The sequence below is a fragment of the Netta rufina genome (genome assembly GCF_964035555.1).
Source record: "Netta rufina genome assembly, chromosome: Z".
In the NCBI taxonomy this organism is placed as follows: Eukaryota; Metazoa; Chordata; class Aves; order Anseriformes; family Anatidae; genus Netta; species Netta rufina.
This window is the reverse complement of record NC_140126.1, coordinates 33,342,966-33,361,853: the sequence shown is the minus strand read 5'-3', so window position 1 is coordinate 33,361,853 and position 18,888 is coordinate 33,342,966. Positions and strand designations below refer to the sequence as shown.

The 18,888-nt window shown below is 38.3% G+C and overlaps 1 protein-coding gene across 1 annotated transcript in view; it reads left to right on the top strand.

Annotated features, from left to right (window-relative positions):
* The first annotated feature begins 590 nt into the window (after positions 1-590).
* The window catches only part of PIP5K1B (phosphatidylinositol-4-phosphate 5-kinase type 1 beta), a 74,724-nt gene continuing 56,426 nt past the window's right edge, over positions 591-18,888 (top strand). Inside the window, exons 1-3 of the mRNA XM_084304739.1 lie at positions 591-674; positions 2,905-2,973; positions 18,225-18,355. Of these exons, the coding sequence (XP_084160865.1) occupies positions 2,905-2,973; positions 18,225-18,355 (200 nt within the window). The 5' untranslated portion in view covers positions 591-674. The remainder of the gene's footprint in view (positions 675-2,904; positions 2,974-18,224; positions 18,356-18,888) is intronic.

Sequence of the window (18,888 nt, the reverse complement as noted above, 5' to 3'; positions counted from 1 at the left end):
TTTGACTATTAAATATGTCTCATGTTTATTCAAATCATTTTAAATATGAAATTGCTTACCTCGACATCGTTCTCAGAAATTATGCTGACAGCAGCTACCATTGTGAAAAACTTCCAAAATGGTTTTACTTGTTATCTACAACTATTCAGAATCCAGTCCTGCAAACCATCACTCTCATTGCTTATCTTTTTTGTGGAATTTGGGCTATCCCCAGGGAAAGAGGATGATACAGATTAGTATTTAATTTTGAAACTCTTCATGAAAGACAGCTTGTAATTTCACAACACTTCACAGCATATGTGTCAACTCTTCAATATAAATTTCATAGTAGGGATGCTTGTGCCATAGTAGTGACATCTCTAGGGCAGAGGCAAGTTGAACTGCAATGATTTTATTCTTTGTAACATTGCTAGCGTCCTAAGTACATTATTGAGATATTAGTGACCAAACTATTTGAGACAGTTCTTGAAAAGCATTGCTCCTAGCTAGATCCTTACTTCGTCTGAAGAATGGAAGAAGGAAGTTGAACGCTATTCTGTGAGGTGTACATTTGTAATGGCAGGCAGATGGTAACAGATTTTTCTTTTAATAGATTCTGGAAAACATCAACAACGCCGATGAATGCCTTGATTATTGCTTTCAGCTCCAGATGACTTTCCCTGGTGTTTATAAGGGTATGTATACTTACGTTGTGAAAGTGTTAGTGAAATCTAGGGTGATTTTAAAACATTTTCTTGTAGCTTTTTGTGCTGTTTTTGTGTACGTGTGTGCTTTTTTTTTTTTTTTTTCTTATTAAGTTTTATTTTAACTTCACCATCACACTTTGAGTGTCTGACCGTCTGACCCAGGTGATCTCTAACTTACTTATTTATTCTTGCTCTAATGTTGCTCTACAACCATGACAAGGTGCAATGTCAAAAACTTCTGTGCTCTTTGGGGGAGATACAGTGTCAGTACAGCCAAAGACCTGGAGTCTCTGAGATGTGCCTCTGAAAATGTAGCTCACATGCCTCTTAGTTTTGTCCATCATTGTACCTTTCAAGCTCATCCCATACAATCTGCTGGGGAGTCTTCCTGTGCAGCTGAACACTGGTGTGGAGAAAAAGACGTTCATGTTGAATCAGTCATGTGCCAGACATGGGCCTGAGGGAATGTTGTCCTTTTCTGCCTGGAAAATCATTCCCAAAGGGATCCTTCTGAGTACTGGTTTTGCACAGCAGATATGTAAGGTGCTTGCATAGCAGCTCAGCAGAGAAGAAATTTTGCCTCTCTTATGTATGTGATTTTTGAGGAGAGTCATGAAAAAATGTTGTCTCTGAAAATCAGAATTTTAAAGATCTGGCTCAAAATGAGAATTTCAAAGGCAGTATGAATGTAATCAACATATTGATTTTATCAAAACTGTACAGTGACCAAACTGTGGGAAACAGAAGGAAAAAGTACATTTGCATTGGGAGAGGATTGCATTATTGACATAACTTAGAAAAAAATGTAGAAAGTAAAATTCCACTGAGTTCCAGTAAATGTTGCATCTGGTCAGTCCACCAAACCCTATCCTTTTTCATCACAGAATGTCTAGGAGCTCCTCTTTTTGGTTGCCAACTTCTGGTATCTAATAAATAGACATCACTCTTCTCTAAAGAATTTACCAGTCAAGCAATTTAGAAACTAAGACAATTTAATGGAAAGTTGACTTAAACTACACCTGCTGCAGTTCAGAAGTGAAGTCAAGAACTCACAGAAAAGAGTTGGTGAAAAACGATAGCTTGTCCTATTACTTGTAATGTTACTGTCAGTCCCTGTGTTAGTTAGTATTTATTTAATAATCTAAAAGATAACATTGCCATGACAGTAATTGAATTCACTGATGGATCTAAATGAATAGGTGTTGCATGTACCATGAAAGACCCAGTGCAGTGTCTACCAGTCAGTGGCAGAGGATCGTGCTGGTGGCAGTAGCCATGGCAGCAATAAAAGCAGTCCCAGCCCTGCCAATGAGAGGCAGCTGGTGAATGGGTTGATGTGAGCATATCTAATGCTTGAGCTGTTGTTCCTGGCATCTGATAACCCCTTGATGTGGGAAGCCACAGTTGCTTTGTCTCTGGGTCAGATCATAGGCGGGGCTGGGAGAGGTCAGGTGAGAGTAGAGTGCACACACCTGGATGGCAAGGTACATTGGGATGTTTGCTTCTGAGGAAGTGAAGGTTTATTTAAAGGAGGGCCACAGAGTAGCTGAGAGTTGTACAGTAGTTGCACAGCAAAAATATTTACCCTTTTGGTAAAGAGAGGATGAAACTGGTAGGTGTGGCTCCAGCTGAATGTGATAGTGGCCTGCTCACAGCTGGGATGTCATTTTGCTGCCGATGGCATTACTTAACTGACAAAGTCTTGGACCCACTGGCTTACAGCTGAGAAGTTTTAGAGAAGTGCATAAAAGTGGCAGAACAATAATTAATCAGGAACAAATAAGGCAAGGAATATAGGTGATATGCTTAAAAGAATATTGCTTATTCAAAGAGAAAGATGTAAAATAGTGTAAAACAAAATGAGTGAATTAACAATTAGTTCAATAATTGAAATGAAGAGTAAATTTTAGTTGCAGTAGGGCGAATAGGCTATGCCAGTGAAGTTTCAGCTCCCCCTATAAAGAGGGAAAGAGGTGATCCTAACTAAAATACTTACTTTTTACAACTCTGGATGTTGTTTTGAGCAAGTGACCAGAAAAAAACGGAAGGTTAAGTTAACATGAGAAGAAAAGAATCCTCATGGACTGTCAGTAATTTGGTGACTTGCCATCCTCTAAAAAGTTTGATATTAGCAAGAATTTGACAACAGATTGCATGATCTTTTCTGAATGCTTTCTTAAGCAAGTATTTTATTTATAACTTAAGCTTGTGTTATTAGATGTCGTCTGTTACTGAAAATGGAGATGTTACTGCTGGAAAGCCGAATGAAGAGAAAACATACAAAAAGGTAAGTAAGATTTATAACCTTTTCATTACGTGCTTTTCCTTTCATATTGAGAACTTAAGCCTACTGTGAGTGAACTATGCTTCAGAACTAAATACAAGAACAAACAAAGCATGTTCCGTGGATTATTTGAAAGTATTTTACTCCTTTTGTGAAACTGTAAAACATTTCTACCTACTGAGCTGACTGTTTGAAAGCTAGTTCAATAAGGTTTTAAAATACATACTCTTGCTAGATTGGTGGAAATTCTTTGCTCTTAGCAACATAGACAACTCTGGGCACATGGACAGTTGTCAGAAATGTAGTACGGTGAGTTGGCTAATGCTTAGAACATCTATGCCATATGTCTGAACTGTATACTTGCCTTACCACCTCCAAGTGCTTTTCCAAAGAGTACTCTTTTTGTTTGACTTCTTTCTTAAAAAAGAGATGTTAAGAGATGTTATAATTAATGTAGTATTATGCATCAACAGTAAGAGTATTTAGATGTTGTAATGGTGAGTGGTATTGGTTTTGGTTTTGATTTTCTCTCACTGGTTCTCTGAGAGCAACGTTATTTATGTCCACCTAGAAATGTTGGTAAATAAAGATATATGTACATATGTATGTGTACATATTTACATAAGCCAATTGTTAGCTGCTGGATTTGATTATTTTCCTGACAGATTATCTTGAAGTGGTGATTTTTTTTCTTATAATGTAGCACTGAGATCTACATGCTTGTAGAGTATATACCATAGGGTAGGGTGTATTTTTTTGTTGTTGTTTTTTTTTTCCTTCTGAATGTTGCCTACAGTACTGCTGGTAAAATTAAGGAGAATATTAAGCTATATTTCTTTTCCCAGTCCTTTTGTTGTCAGCTGCATTTTAAGTATCTATCTGGCCTTAACATTCTGGTAATTTTCTCAGAAATGAAAGAAAATAATGTTTGAGAAAATGCTTTTTTTTTTTTTTCTTTAGATACAGGTTTTGTTTGGTCCCTTTGCTTATAACTGTAAAATATCGCAGTCTAAATTGCTCTTGACATTTTGGTACTGGGAAGAAAAAGAAGCTCTTCTTGAGCCCAAGGTGGACATTTACACGGTTTTATAATGTTAGACTAGACAATACAAAACCTGGTAATCCCAGCAAGGGAGAATTGCCATTTCTCCTAGTCATCCTACATGCCCTACTTTTTTCCCATTCAATTCTAAATTCAAAATACTCCAGAGTAAGCCTTATAAAGATTTCATGACATGGCAACAATTCTTTGTTTTTACTAGAAATGCATCTCTGACAAAACAATACCAGGAGATCACAGTCTGTCATCTCCAAATTCTGTCCTTTCCCCTGAACTCCTGTATTTGCCTCTTACGGCAGTTTAATTCCTCTAGTGATATCCACACATCCCGTTGTTCTCTGCTCAACATCCTGTTTTGTGGATACCCTGTGGTTCAGTGTTATCACCAAATGTTGTGATTATGCTTCTGCTTTTTGTGCCAATGTTAATAAAAAACAAAGTGTGACCCAATAATTAATGCACAAAGAGCTGCATGGTAGCGTGTCTTTGCATTATGCTTTTGCTTTGATAGTATATCTTTCCTCATAAGCCAAATTCTTTACAAACATTGCACTTTTCTCTTAATTCTCACCTTCTTCAGATATCCTATGTTGCATACTTTTTACAGAAGTCCAGATAAATCAACTGCATTTGTCTAGAAGGTTATTTGTGAGATGAGGCTGGCAGGACGTGCAGTTGACAGAGGCATTTCGTGCCACTTTTTTGGCTGGAAAATTCTTGCCATTCTGACCTGTGACTTCCTGTGCCACTTCCTCCAGAAATCTGGGCTGGGGATGAGATTGTTTCCTCAGCTGATGCTTTTTCAGCTACTTGGGCAGTTCCTGTTTCTGTCTACCACTGCACTTGACAGCAGTGGGAATGCTTAGGCAAGATAATCCTGTAGTTCTGAGGTCAGACCATGCTTGTTAACACATTCTCAGAGGCCTCCCTTCCATATTTTTTTAAAACATATTAAAGCTGAAGAAGCATATGCTCTTCATCTTAAAATGGGCAAAATACAGTTTTTGGCTTGAATTGTGACAGTTTGGGCTTTAGATCTGCCCTGCTTTGACCTCTAATGTCAAGAGGTAGCTGTGTATCTCCTGTTAAAATGGGATTGAGTAAGCTTATAAAGGGCTGTGTCATGTTAGACCTGGATGTATGTCTTTGACCTTGAGTATTTGTACCACTGAAGTGTTCCACTAAAGACAGTGCAGTAATTGGTCTGGTAGCCAAAGAAGTCGTATCATTAGATGCAAGTATAGGGGGTTCACAGACCAATAGAATAACTGGAGGCAGAATAGATAACTAGCAGGTAGTTCAGAAACACTGACATAAGAAAAGTGTTGTAATGCCAAGATTTCAATCTTGAAGGGATTGAAGGGATTTCTAGTGTTAATACTAGGAGATAACCATCCTGAAATGTGCTGACAATTTCAGTCTCAACACTACCCCAGGTAAAAGGTTGTGCTTCCAAAGCAGAGAGCGTAATGAAGGAAGAGTCAATATCATTCTCCCACATCACCTGATGTGGGCTGCACTGCTTAGGTTCATAGAATCATTGAGGTTTGAAAAGACCTCCAAGATCATCTGATCCAACTGTCCCCCTACCACCAGTATAACCCACTAAACCATGTCCCTAAGCACCACGTCTGACCTTTCTTTGAACACCTTCGGGGATGGTGACTCCACCACCTGCCTGGGCAACCTGTTGCAATGCCTGACTGCTCTTTCTGAGAAGAAATGTCTCCTCATTTCCAACCTGAACCTCCCCTGGTGCAACTTGAGGCCATTCCCTCCAGTCCAATCATTAGTTACCTATGAGACAATGCCAGCCCCCAGCTCCCCACACCTTTCTTTCAGGTAGCTGTAGAAATCAATAAGGTCTCCCCGGAGCCCTCTCTTCTCCAAACCAAGCAACCCAAGCTCCCTCAGCCACTCCTCACAAGACTTGTGTCCAGTTTTGTAGCCCTTCTCTAGACACACTCCAGGGACTCGGTGTTTGTCTTGTAATGTGGGACCCAAAACTGAACAGTCCCCAAAGTGCAGCCTTACCAGAGCACAGTACAGGGGAACGATCACCTCCCTGGTCTTGCTGGCTACGCTATTCCTGATACCAGCCAGGATGCTGTTGGCCTTCCTGGCTACATGGTTCCACGTGAGAACTCAGCAGCAACTCTTTCATGAACTGTGTGGTTTGGTCTTAACTTTAAAGTCTTCCTTGAACTCTTCATTTTCTCACAGAGCAAAATGTCCCAGTGTGCTTCATCAGCCTCTCTGTCCCAGCAATTGTAAAGGAGCTTGCTTCTCTGTGGCAAAAACAAACAAACATGATATTCAACTATATGTTGGAATGGCTGTAATGCTGTAGGGATAAGGTGGGATGTAGGGATGTACTTATCTGTAGGGATAAGTAACGTGCTGATACTGCCTTACTGAAAGATTATGTTTTCCTTGCTTGTTGGCTGGGGAGAGGGGACATTTCTTAATATCATCTAAAAAACAAACTGACTTTGCTTTAAACCATTTTACATTTTGTTTAATTATATATTGATTGATTATATCTTGTGTCTGTTTTTCATAATAGCATGCAAGGATTATGTCTGTGCAACTTTCATCATATATATATAAATGCATAATATGTATATATTTATACATAAGTGCATACAAATGGAAAACATAATGCATGGAAAATGTCTGATGTAAAATTCAATGACCCATAAGAGAAAATTAAATAAATGTCATAGCTTTAGAGGTATTTTCCATTCGCCAGATCCAATGAGAAATAAACCTAACTAATCAATACATATTAAACAGTGTTTTCATTACTTGATTTGAAAACATAGATATTCCTTACAATCATAAGTAAAACATGAAGGAAAATTAGAGAAAATAATTGCAAATAGTTGACTTTTGGTTTGACCTGTTTTATGTAAGTTTTAAATATCATTATTTTATCTTGGAGATAAAGGTAGCTTGCTTCTAATGTAAATTGCACTGCTTTCCTTAGTGCAATACAGTCACTCTCATTGCCGCTGAGATGAATGATGGTTTACTAAAACACATTTCCATCAGAGAACAAATTATTTCTAATCACTGTTTGACGAAAAACAACTTTCTGCTGGGGCATGTAGAAAACCTTCACTACCTTTTCCTTGTGGATTACCTAACCTTCTGAAGTCTCTGGAGGTGATGTAGATATTGCCTTAAGCAGCAACTGGACTGACTGAAGTGTGAGTGGGCTATACAGCTGCAGTTGTATCTAGTAATGTGGGACTCAACTGCTGCAGCAGCTCTAGGATGAGTTGAACCTAAAGACTAATCTGCTTTGTTTTCTGTTGTTTCATCTCCTTTCTGTAACTCTGCCTTTTGCATCCTGTTCACACAGTCAGGCTGCGCACTGCTGTGGGTTATCTTCTCATCTAGTGTTTAGAGGACTGGTTAACAGTGATAAATTAGTTTGTAGTTCTTTAAGAAGCATCTGAATCATTCACTGGGTGAAAATGGGAACACTTCAAAAAGTGATAGTCCTTTCTATGTGTATGTACATCAGTATACTTTGGTGCACTGTAACTCTTTATGGTATTGTTTGGCCTCAGTAGAGTTCACAAAAGGATTACTAGCCTGTTCATCCTGGGGGAAGAAGGTGGTGTGCTTTAACCCTGGTGGGGAGCCACTCACTCATTCCCCTGCAGCTGAATGGGGGAGAGAATCACAAAGGTAAAACTGAGAAAACTCATGGGTTGAGCTAAAGGCAATTTACTATATTAAGCAAAAGCTGCACATGTAAGCAAAACCAAACCAGGAATCTATTTGCCACTTCCCACCAGCAGGCAGATGATCAGCCACTTCCAGGAAAGCAGGGCTCAGCACATGTGACAAGTTCCTGGGAAGACAAATGCCATCACTCCAAACATCCCCTCCCACCCACTTATTCTCTACCACCAGCTTTGAGCATGAGTGTGGGACTTCCCTTTGACTAGCCTGGGCCAGCTGTCCTGGTTTTGTTCCCTTCTGGGTGCGCCCCCAGCCTCCTCGCTGGCAGGGCGGCTCTGTGTGAGCACTGCTCTGCAGCAACTAAAACCAGCATGTGTGTTACCAGCATTATTCTCATCCTAAACCCAAAACACAGCATCATGTCTGCTACTAGGAGGAAAATTAACTCTCTCCCAGCCAAAACCAGTGCTGAAGGAATCTTGTTAATAACAAAAATGTTTGTTTCTGTAGTGTCTTTGTTGTGTAGTGCCAGTATGTTCCAAATGTGTCTTCAATCTATGTAGATTAGTTTATAAGAGCTATTACAAACATTGGTAATAATTATACTTATTTTTTAAGTTTGGCTCAGTCAGGTAAAAGAATCTTTCTCTGGCAGATTGTCGCTGACTCTATCTAGGGTAAAGCTTTCTGTAAGGATAAGTAGCCTGTAGACCTGTCAGTTGTATTTCTGGGATGTCAGATTCTTCAAGTATTTCCTTTTTGATTTTGTTTAGCTCAGCTAAAATAGAGGTAGGTAACGTCCTTATCTGAATTCATGAAGATGTTTTTCTTCAGTTTCCTATAACACTAATGTTTTGGCCCACATCCCTGGTAGAAGAAAATGTGCCTTGCCAGCTGCATGAATGTGAACACTTCTGAGCTCAAAAAAAGTCTTAGTTTACTAAAACATTAGGGCCTTGCACAAGCATTGATTAAAACATCCTAACTGTACAGATTCTGAAATCCATAACTAGATGAAGACAATGGGACAGTTTGTTTTGAATAATTCTTACTCATTTAGGTGATATTTTAAATATATTTTTTCTGCCACCTCAGTCTGACATAGAAGCTTTTCTACCTTTTAATTGTCTAATATTTAGTAAAGGTCCTTGAAAGATGACACAACTTTATGTTTTGTTTTTTTTTTCCTTTTGAAAACCACAACCTTCTCTTGAGTATCTTCTGTTTAAAATGGTGTTATTCAAAATGCATCTGTAGGTCTGTTCAACTGTAGACGTTTTCTACAAGCGTATCTCTGGGATTTCTCCTGGGTTTTCTCTCCATCCATAAATTTCATGAAGTTTACATTGTGAATACCATAAAAACATTTCAATCAGTCTAATCAAAGAATGCATTTAAAAGAAGAGAAGCTTCACAGTTGTGTGTTCAATGCAGCTTTTAAGGTACAGGATTGAAATAATTTAGAGATCAAAGAAATCTCAAAGTATGCAAACTCTGAAGGTACTTTGGGTATGGTGGAGAGGGTTGGTTAGTTGGTTTCACTGGATCTTGTTGTGTTTTGTTTTGTTTTGAAAGAAAATGAGAAATCATTGAGAAGCTGAGATTTTTTGCGTCATTTGATGCCTGAGGATCTTAAGCGAAGTAGAAGGTAGACCTGGCAGCAAAATGGAGTCACCAGACTAGCTTCTTGTGGATATCAGTCACAATTTTGTTACTGAAATCTCAAGTATGCAACAGCGACTTTTTTTATTTTCCTCCTGATATTTTGCAGACTCAGTTGTGAGAATCTGCTGACGTGCAATGCAGCTTTTGCATTTCAAAGTCTTCAATCACATGGTTGTTCCTTAATCTGCTTTCTGACAAATAAGATTTCAGTAGTATTTTGAAACTTAATATGCTGGTAGCAAGAATGAGGTGCAGACAGGTCTGTCAGGGCATGTTAAGTGTGTATAAGAAAATCACACCAGAATACATAGTGCTCTTTTTGTGGAAACCTGCTACTGGTTTACCAAAATCTGTTTGTAATCTGAATGCCGCCGCACATGCATATATGCGTGGCATGACTTTGTTTTCTGTTGTTAAATATTTTACAGTTCTACTTTCTAGTGTATTACAGCAAGCATCTTACATAACCTGTTCAAAACTGCATATCATGTGTAAGTCACTTTGCCCAGGAGCAAAGGGAATTTATCTGAATACAGGAAATCAGCTCCTTATTGTTAGAGCTTGCAAACATGTACAAGTAGCATTGCTGGATCACTGATGGCATTGGATTATGTCCTGAGTCTGATGTGTACAGATAGAATACTTGCTATTGTAGACAATGAAACTTCCCTCCTGGAGTTTGTGCTGCACTGGAATGTATATTTTCAATGGCATACTTCTGAGTGCTTTGTACATTTGTAAAGATATTGACAAAATTGGTTTAAATGGTTTTGCTTGTGGCAGTGGCTACTACCAGATTTACCATACTCAATTTTATGTTCTTGCCTGGGGTGGGGGAACTAAAGTACTTGGATTCATGGCTACTTCTGAAGCTTTGGCATAAGTGTTCTGAAATAGAGAAATAACTAACTGAAATGAAAACCATGAAGTCAGCTGAATCCAATTTTTAAATATGAAAGAAGATCATATTCAACTTGGGTGATAAAATCTTTCTGATAGTAACTGAGCTGGAAGTGAAAGAATCTAACATGGATGTGTTTTCTCTTCTGGGAGAACATCCCAGCAAAATTATTAACATTATTAAAAAAAAAAAAAAAAATACAAGAAAACAGCTTTTGCCAATTTTGAACAGTAACTAGATAAGGGTGTGGTCTATTATTTATATTTTAGGATCATAGCTATTGATATGTTTAATATAGAAAGCACAGCCAACACTGTAGAGCAGCATGTAGTGCTGCATTACTTTGGTCTCTGGCACAGCTCTACAGTGCAAAGAAAAAAAATGGCCAAAGAACATGGCATAGACCAGTATAATGAATAGTTTTTTGGAAGAGTAAATATACTCTGGATATTTTTACCCTTTGCTGCAGCCTTTTATTTTGCTAGGTCTGTGATGCTACTTCTGCTTACATCTGGATGTCTGATTTTCTGTTTATTTTGAGTTATGAATTGCCTTATTGTAACAAAAACATTGTGCAGAGCTTTCATCTGGACGACCCAGCTGCTTCTTGCAAAGCCGACTAGCAGCACAAGGTAACTTCTTCTGTAGGAAGAACAGCTTAGGAATGGGCATTAACCTCTGCCCCCAGCACCAAGATCCAGAGGTGAGGGGGATGGACAGCAGTCCATTTTGATGAAATGTGACCTGCAGCAGCTGGGCAAGCAGCTGTCAGAGAGGTAGCGTAACCTTAAGGGTGAGTGAAGGGGTACCATGTTACTCCAAGTTGTGGAGAAACAGGAAAAACAGTTCAGTCACTAGTTTTCTAGTAGTCCTATTTTAGTGTCTGTGATTTAACATAAAAGGAAACTGATAGCTCAAATGTGGCAGCTTCAGAGAGCATGCTGAGATATGGTAGCCACTTACAGAAGCATCAACAGAAGCAGATGTAAGAAGTGTTGTCAATGGGACTTTAAGTACAAGAGGCACCCAAAGACAAGAAAGCTCTACTACAAAAGCATTGGACTGTATGATTACTGGATGCATCCTGGATCAAATGGCAATTTCTTAATGCTAAAAAGTTTTTTTTGCATGTTGCTTGAAGAAGACATCCTGTTTTTCAACAGGCACCCTCCTCAGGTGGTTTGGCTTAAGTGTTGACGCTATTTTTGGAGGCTTAGTTTCTTTTCAGGGGTCTTTAAAAACCATGTTTACGTAGAAGTTGTAGTATGTGTAGATTTCTGGTACTTATGGTAACCAGTATAACTGGAGAACAAATGCTTTCTTACAGTAGACAATTCAGATCTGTCCAAATCCACACAGCTATAATCATTTTGATGAAGTGAAGCCCTGTGGATTGATTTATTTATTTATTTTACTTCACTGCGTATGCTGCTTGCAGGAGGGCTTCTATATGCAGTTACTTTACACCAGTCCCCTGGAACATGGGAGCAATGTTTATGGTCTCAGCAATCTAAGTGATTGACAATTTGAAGTGTGTGCATTGTGTCTTAGTTTAAACAACGAGTCAAGGAATATCTTTCATCAGAATTTTTTCCTGTACTGCCAACCTCAGCTTCTTTATGCCTCTCACTGTGGTTTCAGATTAGTGTAATAAATTTATAAGGTTCAAAGTGAAAATGCATTCTTAGGGTGTTACGAAATAACTGGTGTTAAAGAATTAAAGTCTATTCAAGCTCTAGAATCTTAAGCATGGGGAGGAGTGTGACCTCTTTTATGAGCTAAGTTTTCCAACTAAATGAAGATGAGTACCAGCTAGTATTTTAACATGGTAGCATGAGGTAGACCACCTCATGATTGGTTCATTGATCTAGTCCCTCTAAGCAGCAGAGTGAGCTGGCGAAAGAGATAAGAGCAATCTTTTCTCCATGGATGTAGAAAGAAACGAACTAATAGCCACTGTGTGGGAAGCATAGCTGTAGAACAGTGTTAATCAATGGTGGTTTCACTTCAGATGCTGTCTGCTCACTGCCTCATTCACAGAAGTGGCATAAAAAGGCATCTCTATCATTTCATTAAGCAGAGTTTAAAAACCTGTATTGTTTTACCTGTATTTATTTGACTTACAGTAGTACAGAGGGTGGAAGAAAGCAAATATCATCTTGCCTTCCAGAATGATAATGAGGTGAAATTTCTGAGACAAAGAGTATGACCATTATAGCAGCTGCTTTATAGCACCTGCAATAAGCCAGGCATCACCATCTTTGACCCAGAAAGTTCATAGGCTAAGCTTCAGCTGCAATAAAATGAGTCATAAAAAGGGCTAACAGATAAGCAAGGACAAAGTTTATATTCATGCAGTTCTATATGACATTCCTAGGATGTCTACTTTTAAAGAAAGCAAAAATGTGGAATTACATTATTCATGAGCTCCTTGTGGGAGAAGAATGGGAAAATAGCTTTGTGAATAAGAGTAGAGGGAACAACTATAAATTAAATGAAGCCTACGTTTCACACCGTTCTTCTCTGTTCATGGTTTGTTTGTTTTTAAATAATTTGTTTGTTGACAGCAATAGCCCCATTCAGATACAGAGAACTTGTTCATACTTTAAAACATTTCTCTTAAACATGTTTACCATATCCAAAGTCTTTGTTCACTGTGAACACAGTGGCTTGTTAAGTTTGCCAGCCATTCAAATCAGTGGCTAGTTAGGTTTGCTAGACATTTACATGGAAGCTGCAATGACCTTCAAATTGTAATGGAAATAGTTATCTGGCAACATGTAATATTCTTGCTAGTAACTGTAGTACCTGTATTACTGTCATCCTTGAATTCTTTTCCCTGTTTTTAAAGGACATATTTTCATAGTCTTTTCAATAGCCCTGTACCCAGTTGTTAAATAGCTTCAGTTCATTTTTGTTGTTGTTACCTGAACGTAAATGGCCTTTACACATGTTATATCTATCTGGTTAATGCTTTTTTAATGAAAATAACAAATACAAGTTTTGGAGAACTAGCTTGAAAAAGAATATTTGTAGGAAATATAAAAGTTCTGCTTATTGGATCATGCACAAACTTTATACCTGATTTGAAAGGATTTAAGTTTTCATTTATTTTCCTGGTCTGAAACAATTTCATCTTGGAGTCATGTAGAGAGAGTAGAAGACCCATCTGTACAGAACAATACTTCATGTAACAGTACAATTTATGCTAAAATATTTATTTCTGATGCAGATATTCTGTATTCTGAACTGTGTACTGTAGTATATTTTATTGCCCTTAAGCCTTTCACTATACTTTTTAACTCTGCATATCAAATCTCATCTCTATGGGCCTTTTAGCAAAGATATAGGACAAACACAGAGAAAAGATACAGTTAGTTGTGACAAAAAGGGGCAAAAATAACATTTCATCAGAATGAAGACTTTAATCTCTTACATGCAGGGATAAAACTGTGGAGAGGCCATAGGCAGTGGTGGAAGAGTAAAGTTTCATTTTCAATATGTTCGTATCATGGACAGCCAGGCAGATGTCTAAAATAAAAAGTATAGGAATACTAAAGGTAGAATTCTCTAAGCGTTATGAGACATAATGAAGATATTTTCTTGACTGAGGAGAAAAAAAAGGCATTACAATAAGTTCCACTATTATTTGTTAATCCATTATTTTGGCTTGTTCAAAGGGAGGTGATTCTCCCCCGCTGCTCTGCTCTTGTGAGACCCCACCTGGAGCACTGTGTTCAGCTCTGGGGTCCCCAGCACAAGAGAGACATGGACCAGAAAGTCCAGAGGAGGGCCACAGAAATGATCAGAGTAGAGAGGGAGACTTTATTGCAGACTTCAAGAATGTTAAAGGGGCCTACAAGAAAGATGGGGTGGGACTCTTTACCAGGGAGTGGACTGACAGGACAAAGGGTAATGGCTTTAAACTTACAAAGTTAAAATTTTAAATTAGGGTTTAAATTAGATATAAAGAAGAAATTCTTTACTCAGAGGGTGGTGAATCAGTGGCACAGGCTGCCCAGAGAAGCTGTGGATGCCCTATCCCTGGAGGTATTCAAGGTCAGGCTGCATGGGGCTTTGGGCAACCTGGTCTAGTGGGAGGTGTCCCTGTCTATGGCAGTGGGTTGGAATTAGATGGCCTTTAAGGTCCCTTCCAGTCCAAACCATTCTAGAAGCCTGTGGTTCTACATAGAGTAATCCAGATAGGGTGACCCCACTTGTGTTCAATTTAAATGGGACTGGTGAATTCTGTCTGGGAGGATCCTGGAGCTCTTTATCACCATTGTACCTCTTCCTGAAATGTATCTCTTTTTCCTTTGCTGAACTGTTCCCATTTGACAGGCAATTGGTGGCAGGTGGAAGAGAACTGTCCCTACCTGCTTTAAAATACTGGCATTCTGGAGAGATAGGTGGAGGAGGTAAGGGCAGAAGAAATGGGTAATTTCTCGATTTCTATGGCAGCAGGAATTGTAGTTATCCTTAATGATATACTTGCATGCCTTATGTCTTAGTATCTACATTTAACCTGAATTTATGTGAAAACATTTTCTCTCCTGAAACAACTTTTGTTGAAAAACTAGGCTGGGGAGAAACTATACCCCTTGTTGACTGTGGATTGAAAAGAAGCCCAGGGGTCCCACTACCTAGTCAAGAATGTGATTGCCATATGACAAAGCACTGAGCTAGCGTGCCATTCAGTGTCTATTAGGATATATTCAGGAAGTGATAATATGTTAATTTTGAATAGGCAGGCTTTTTGCTAGTTCAGATTTCACTTACACTCCCTCAGCCAGTAGAAGGACAACCTTAAACAGCATGAAATTTGCTTTAGCCTGTGATGGTGTGATACTTGCATTCAGCTAGGCAGCTGACATAACTGTTTATATGAATCAGGGAACTGATCCTGCTGAAAACTTGCTCTTGTATCAGCTCTTTTGTACTTTGTCTGGCCACATAGATGTTGCTGTTGGCACAGTGTGATGGGTAGCTTGCATATATTTTGTGGGCTGGAGAGTGGACAGCAAATCTTTTTCAATAGCAGCATTAGAAGTAGGTATTGTTTTAAGTCAATAACACTTAGGATTTGAGTTGATCTGAGAAAAATAAGGATGTGTGCTTATGCCCATTCAAGTTTATGCTGTTAATGTTTCAGAGGTGGACAATTTCAGGCCTGACACATTAGGATTTGCAGTACTAGGGTCAGTAAAAGATAGTCCAGTATGAAACTGGCAACATTTTCATGGGTTTCTGTCCCACTGTCAGTACAAAACATAACACTGAGCACACCTGTGCAGTAAGTAGGAATAACCTAATCAGTAAAAGGAGGATGATAGGCATTTGTTTTGTTATTCCACTTTAGGTAGCAAAGACAGTTGTCAGGGCATACATTATTTGCTATGAATCCAGTTAGTTCCAGGGTATATAATTCATGAACTGAAGTTGTTCATCTTCCTGATTATTCTCATTCTTTGATTTCTTAGAGCTTCAGAAGGTGATGGTAACCTGGTAAATGATCCAAGAGTTGCTGCACAGTTACAGCTGATACATGGGCCCAAGGCAATTTTGTGAACATCTGCATGAGACCACTATAAATATATATAAAAATACTTCAGTCTCTACTAAGGGAGAATTCTTGGCACAGAAGATTGCTAAACTTTATTGCTTTTTCTACAGTAGGGAGTATTTAAGAGGAATTGAAAGATATGAGGGTTTTAGGTTTGAAACTAGACTTTGCTGCTTTTATAAGCATTGGAAGAGGTGCCTGAGTAAGGAAAAATGAACGCTGAGAGTGGATATTTGCCATTTGCATTGGTCGACACTGACTTCCAATAAATATATATAAACAAACAAATATATATTTTAGCAGTTCAGCAGTGAAATGGATGAATCAAGAACATTTTCCCTAAGGCCTGAGGAGCAGCTCCTTTTCTCCTCCTTGGATTCCATTCTTAACCACAAAACAATAATAATAAACAATAGACCAAAACAAGCATTTGTATTGAGATAAATTCCAAGATTTTTGTTTTCAGTTTAAGGCTTGTGGAAACAAAAAATAGCCTTGGAGGAGGGAGTCTTGGTTGACCAGCCTTTGTGAGGGTTGTTAACTCATGACAGTAGTTCATAAGCAATTGACCTGGGTCAGCAATTGCCTTCAGCATGCTGTAACTGCTATCAATTTGTTTGAAAACAGTTTTTAAAATATCCTGAATAATTAATAACATTGATTTTCTGTTAAACCCATTGCTGTGATTATGGGTGATTACTAATGTCACCCCTGAATAGGAGTGGAAATTCACAAGAAAATAACCTTGTAGATAAGGTCTGTATTTGCAGAAATCCTACAGAATTTTTTTTACATGCCAGAATGGTGATCCAGTACTGTCCTCTTGGAATCACATTACTGGGTTACCTGCCTTTTTATTTGTTTTTTGAATGTCCTGTCTCAGTAAAATAGAGTACTGGGTTATCTGTGGTGTGTTTTCAGACATAGTCCCACACTGTGGCAGTGAACAGGATAGGGGTCCAGCTATGAAGCACAGACTCTTTTTGTATGTGTATTGGTTTGATCGAAGTTACATAATTACTGCTTTTGTTGGGCATTAATCATTCATGAATAGAGGCCTTTTTAGGAAAGAAAAATGTGAATCATCTTACAACACAAGCCAAATCTTTTTACTAGTCAAAGTATCAGTCTAAGAACGGTGGCAATGTTTGTTCCCACCAAATTGCCTGTTCAGAACTGTTATAAAAGTGCAAGTTTTGCTTGGTGTGCAGTCTTAATTAATGAGGAACTACACATCTCCATATTTTCTTTTCTAAAAATAAGCAGTGACTTTGGCATAAGCTGTTCTGAGAACTAAAAAAAAAAAAGTTTTGTATACATTAACTCTTTCTTATGTAATTCCCACTCACTTCTGAAATGTTTTTGTTTGAGTGCTGCAATAGTTCTGATCATGGAGCTTCTGGTGTTTTTTGCTTTGCTGATACAATCTCTGGTTTGGTCGATGGGAGACAAAACCTGAAAACAGGCATCAAAATAGTGTCTTCAATTTAGAGAAAATATACCATGCTAAGGGAAGATATTTCCTTCCTGACAACCTTCTTTGCCTTCCAAATCATTTCCATTAGTCACTCTTTCCATATTTTCTTCAGAGTTCCTTTCTTGGGCAATTTCTTATCTTGACTCACTTCTACCATTTTTTTTATCCATCAAAGCAGGATTGTCTAGTCAGCATGAGAAAATATCAGAGATGAGCTCAATTTGCATATATGGTGTCTAAAACAATCTGGCACTGCCCATTTGAACCCTTCTGTCCCCTGCAAACCTTGTTACTTGAATCTAAGTCACTTAAGTCTTTTCACTCTCTGTGCATAGATTTTTATAGAGATTTTTTGTTCCTCATCACTTTGGTTTCTCTCTGGATTCCCCCCAGTGAGTACACCTCTTGTACTGACTGCTAACCAGAATTTAGTAAATAAATTTGTACCCAGAATTTGTATGTAGAACAGCAGCTAGCATAGTGACTTACACATTGGCATGCGAGTACATTCCTATGGAATTTGTAACTTTTTTTTTTCCCAGAAGAGAATGCATGCAGTTTCAGACTCGGGAAGGGGTTTGGATGTCTAATTATATTGGAAGTGTCCAAGTTAGAACCTGATGTCTACATTCTTTAGACAGTTTTAAAGCTCTCAGTCTGTACAATAAGAGTATTTTTTTTGTGGCTTTTGCTACAGCATAGTATTTCTTTAAATCTTGTAATTGAAAAAAAAAATCATCTCTGGATAAATGTTCTCTGCTCTTGAAGGCAAGGAGGTAAAGATGATGTAACATTGTTATTCTGATAACGATTACGTGTTTAGTGTATTATATTACTGATAAAGAAATCTGTTTGTAGCAAACTGATGCTTGAATTCTTACTTCCTATGCAGACTGCATCCTCAGCTATTAAAGGTGCTATCCAGCTGGGAATAGGATACACAGTAGGAAACCTCACATCAAAACCAGACAGAGATGTTCTTATGCAAGACTTCTATGTAGTGGAAAGCGTCTTCCTACCCAGGTAAGGACCAGCCTATTCAAAATACTTTCTTGCAGAATTTCATAATGGAACTCCACCTAAATACTTCAAATAAGGATTGGTTTACGATTCTGACAAAATGGGGTTAGAGTAAGCTTGAGGTAGGAGAACTTGAAAATGCTCCCGTCTTCAAGTTGTCATTGAAAATGAAGGTAGGGAGAAATCTGGGAAGATCACACTTCAACTGAAGAGTTGAGGCATGTCTTATCTAGAGAAGGAAAATAATTGTGACACTTTCAGTTAAATGAGTTGTTAACTACAGTTGAAAGTGATTGATGGATCTATATAGCAAGTATTACACCCAGCGTTCACAAATGTAGTTTGGGCTCTGAAAACTGAGGATAGTACTTGCAATTTTGTTGAGGTTTTATCAAAATCAATGCAAATTCCAGTCCCACAGGGTTAAGAGTAACGTAAGATGCTAGCTTTAATATAGCATTCTAGCCAGGATTTTAGCCTGTGACTAGGTTTGGCTCTTAATAGCATACTGCAAGTTGTGCACCATTACTGCCTTG